A 4,230-nucleotide genomic window follows, 5' to 3' on the forward strand; every position below is an offset into this window, starting at 1 on the left:
TTGCTTCGGTTTTTCCCCGGCCAAGCCTCTTGCGAGGGATTGGAACCCGCGGTACTGAAAAGCCTCCGCACTCGCTTCGGAGCTGCGTTCCGTCTCACGCATTTCAGACAGCCGAATCCCACCCGACCGAACGGACACGCTTTGTACTCACACTCCAAGGCTTCTTCGTTCGGATCTTGGCGCGCAGCATTACAGGTCTCAACGTGTCTCTTGGCGGCGAACTCACAAATTTCTCAGTTTTAATTTTTTTTTTCCCCCTGCTTGCCTTTCCAGGTCTAAAACATCACTGCCAGTTCGCAGCCTAAGCGTGGTAGGAGGGTCTGCCAAAAGTGGCGGAGGTGCACCTTTCCGTCCTAGGTTCTTAGTCTGCGGAGTTCTGGTGATCCCAGACGAGCCCCCAAACTGTTAAATATGAGCCACCAAAACTTAGAGCTAAGTTGAAGGAGTTTTATTTTGGCAAGCAAGGAGCAGCGCTGGGCGCAGGGCAGTTTATCTCCGCAGCTGCACACTGTACACACGTGGCTGCAAGGCTTTTATCTCCCGCTCAGATACACATTCATAGAGCAGTGTAATCCATATTCTATCATTTCCAGAAACGGGTGCAGTTCTTCCTGGAGCTGTTGCACATGCCTGCTAATCCTCCTGGGGGTCTCTCTGGTGGTCGTGAGGCTGAAGTAACGAGTCTTCCTCAGGTGTCCTTATGACTCGCTCTTTGCGTCTTCACGTTCGTGCGCTTTTTAGTTTCTTCTCTGCCATGCTCATGGCGCTTCTCTGTTATTGTTCGTCCCTGGCTTCGCTTCAGTGAGCTCTGACACACCCCTGTTTTGTTCACGTCCCCCATTGACAGGCTGCGATCTCTTCACGGCGTTTTCTGTTATCGCTTGTAGGTTCCAACGTCTCCAGCTTAGCTCCGACACAGCCATGCTCCCCTGTTTTGCTCACATCCCATGTTGACAGGGGCTATCTTTCCACAGTACTCTGTGTTACCACTTGTAGCATTCAACGTCTCCTGCTTAGTTAGCTCCAACACTCCCTGCTCTGCCATTCTCACATTGTCATATTTTCATTTTCTCATATTTTTAGATTCTGCTCTTCCCTGTCTCATATTGATGCGGGTACCATTTTTCACAAAACTAAGGTGCAAGCCAGACCAGATAGCACCACAAAAGTATTTATTAAAAGATAAGTTGAAGAAACCAGAGGAAGAGAGAGAGAAGGGGAGAGAGAGGGAGAGGGAGGGCCAGCAGCACTCGCCAGCTCTTCTTTCTGCCTCTGGCATGCAAAGCTGTCCCAGCTGCTGATGCCAGGAGCCTTCTTCTCTTGCTCCCCCGCAGCTCTATCAAAGGGGTGGCAAAGCTGGGGGTACTTTTCCCACGACTGGGGCTGATGATGTTGCATGTCCGCAGGTGGTTGAAGTTTGAGGAGGACGTGGAAGACGGCGGTGAGCGCTGGAGCAAGCCCTACGTGGGCACACTGCCCCTGCCCAGCCTCTTGGAGCTGAAGAGCTTCATCACCAGTGGGACGGTGCTGCTGGACATCAGTGCCAGCAGCATGGAGGAGATTGCAGGTACCGTGGGCTCTGTGTCCCTCTGGCAACGGCCACAGTCCTCTCGCCGTGGTGCCCTCCACTCCCCGCTCAAAGCCTGCCCCAGTGGCAGGGCCCTTCCCACAAGTGCTGCTGTGTGCAAGGTGTGGCTCGGCTGCAGAGCAGACGTCCAACCCTCGCACCAGGTTTGCCCTCGAGGGCGGCATCCTTCTGGAAGCCATTTGTGGGGTTAGAGAAGCGACTGCAGAAGGTGTTGGGGCTTGGCAGGTCGCAATTAGAAACAGGCTTGGGGGATGGGAGGTTGGTGCTCTGAGTCCCCTCCTTCCCTTTGCCACCCCCAGATGCCATCCTGCAGCAGCAAGGACAGCTCACAGGGCCTGAGGAACAGGCGTGGGCAAGAGTCCGAGAAGTTCTTCTGATGCAGCATCAGCATCAGAAGAAGAAGGAGAGGAGCTGCTGGCTGCCCAAGGCTGTGGCACCAGGTGAGGTGTTGTGCAGGCCTTTGACAGCAGCTGGGGATGCTGCTCAGGGGGACAGACTCTCAGGGTCCCACCTGACAGTCACACAGCCAGAGCAGGAGCAAAGCAAGCCTGTGGTCACAAGTGGGCATCTTTACCTTGCTTCCACGGCCACAGGAGCACAGGAAGACGCCAGGAGCTGTCGATGGCAGCGCTTTGCCAAGCCAGCCGGGGAGACACACTGGTCCTGAGCTGGAGTGGACGGGCAGGTGAGAGCTTTGCCAGGGCGGGGTTTGTTCTGGTGGCCTTTGCAACGTCAGCATGCACCTTCCCTGCTAGCAGGTGTCTGGGCTTAGCTGCTTCACTGGAGGGCTGCACGACCCCACCTATGTCCCCGGGGCTGGGCGGGTGGCAGACGTGGGCAGCTGGGCTCAGGCACAGCATCATCGCACCTGGGTCTCCTTGAGTCGGGGTGGCAGCAGAGGTGTCAAGGCCTGCGGGTAGAGGTCTGCTGCTTCTCAAGGCAAGAGACTGCTTGGGTGAGAGGGGAGGGGCTCTCAGGTCAGGCCTCCCCTTGTTGGAGGAGCTTTTCTGTGTGCCTCCCATTGCAGCGGGTACGAAATGAGCTGGAGCAGACTTGCGGCAGGGAGCCGCCTGCAGGAGCAGTGGCAGGAGTTGTTCTTTCCTCTAGGCTCTGTGGAGGGCTCATCCGGGACGTGAAGTGCAGAGCCCTGTGGTACTGGAGCAACTTTCGCGATGCTCTCAGCCTGCAGTGTCTGGCGTCCTTCCTCTTCCTCTACTGTGCCTGCATGTCCCCGGTCATCACCTTTGGGGGACTGCTGGGGGAGGCGACCGAAGGCCACATCGTGAGCACCTCTCTGGGCTGGCGAGGGGCCCAAACTCGGGCACCAGTCCCTGCTGCAGTCACTTTGCCTTGCTGTTGGGTGTTTTGCTCCCCTGATGATTTCTCTCCTCACTGCTGCCTCTCTTCCCCGGGCAGGGTGCCATGGAGTCCCTGCTGGGTGCCTGCCTGTCCGGTGTGCTCTACTGCCTCTTTGCGGGCCAGCCTCTCACCATCCTCGGCAGCACCGGGCCCGTCCTTGTCTTTGAGAAGATCATCTACCAGTTCTGCAAGTAAGGCTGCCTGCCAGAGCCAGCTGCTGTGAGAGCCTGCCCAAGAAGACAACCATGAAGAGGAGATCTTTTGCCTTTGCTGTTCTTAGTGGCAGTGGTTAGATTGCCATTGCCTTCTGTGTCAGAGATGTCTCAGGCTGCTGCTTTAGCACGGGATGCTGCACGGCCTCTGAAGGATAGAGGGGGGGGGTGGGAGGTCAGTTCAGGGTTTCAGGGTCAAAGCCAAGCAGCAGCAGCAGCAGCAGCAGCAGCAGTGAATGAACCACGAGCGTGTGAATGTCCAGGGAAGATGAGACAGATTGCTCTGGTTTGGGAACGAGGGAAGCTTTGCTTTCCTCTGAGCACAGCCGCGGGCACCTCTTAGCCTGATCTGTGCTGGAAGGGGAAATCTCTTTTGCCAGGCAGCCTCTCATCAACCTCTCATGATCGGCCTGAGTAGCCAGCATTGCATTGTTCTGAGACAGCATGGCATCCTGACTCTGCACCTGAGATCCTGCCTATGTATCCCTGGAGAGAGTGCCCAGAAGAAGACAGCAGCACAAGGTCTGAGACAGTCATTGTAATGGTTTGGGTGTTCCCCGCCCCCCACACTTTAGAAATCACCCAGACTAGACTCAGCCAGCTCTGGAAATATGAATGAAGCTTTTAGTTACAGCTGGCACAATATACAAGAAGTTAGTTACAGTACATACAGTTATAGACAGAGATGTACAAGGTAAAACGTAATACAGAAACACAACTCCCCTCCCAGAAACCTGAGTCCCCAGGAGGGGCTCTCAACCACCCCTTCACCTTCCCCCTACCCCTCTCAACCTTACCCCAGTCCCAGAGAAGAATAGAGGTTCGGCCAGAGGTTAAGAAGCAAAGTGTGTTAGCCCAAAATGGAGTGTGAGGTTAGGGAGATGCAGTTTGGCCAGTAGCCCCAGCGAGAGTGAAGGCAAGTGTGAGAGTGGTTATCTAATGTTTTCGTTTCTTGTTCCTATGCATCTCAGCAAGGCTGTGAGGGAAGTAGACAGCACCATTGTTTTCCTTTCACAGCCTGTAATATAGTTCTTCTCAGCAAAACATTCTAGTCTGCTTCAAACTAGCACA

The 4,230-nt window shown here is 55.2% G+C and overlaps 1 protein-coding gene across 1 annotated transcript; it reads left to right on the top strand.

Moving 5' to 3' along the window:
• The first annotated feature begins 2,064 nt into the window (after window positions 1–2,064).
• Window positions 2,065–3,195, top strand: LOC135174625 (electroneutral sodium bicarbonate exchanger 1-like). The gene is made up of 4 exons (XM_064141960.1): window positions 2,065–2,092; window positions 2,150–2,273; window positions 2,696–2,870; window positions 3,005–3,195. Exons 1-4 carry the CDS (start codon window positions 2,065–2,067, stop codon window positions 3,140–3,142), a joined length of 465 nt encoding a protein of 154 aa, XP_063998030.1. The 3' UTR covers window positions 3,143–3,195.
• Window positions 3,196–4,230: the final 1,035 nt, after the last annotated feature.

This window comes from Pogoniulus pusillus, unplaced genomic scaffold (assembly GCF_015220805.1).
Source record: "Pogoniulus pusillus isolate bPogPus1 unplaced genomic scaffold, bPogPus1.pri scaffold_95_arrow_ctg1, whole genome shotgun sequence".
NCBI lineage: Eukaryota > Metazoa > Chordata > Aves > Piciformes > Lybiidae > Pogoniulus > Pogoniulus pusillus.

Coding starts and splice junctions, on each gene's coding strand:
- LOC135174625 (XM_064141960.1), top strand. CDS start 2,065: ATGCTGCTCAGGGGGACAGACTCTCAGG. Junction 2,093..2,149: donor CAGGGGGACAGACTCTCAGG/GTCCCACCTGAC, acceptor TGTGGTCACAAG/TGGGCATCTTTACCTTGCTT. Junction 2,274..2,695: donor GAGCTGGAGTGGACGGGCAG/GTGAGAGCTTTG, acceptor TCTTTCCTCTAG/GCTCTGTGGAGGGCTCATCC.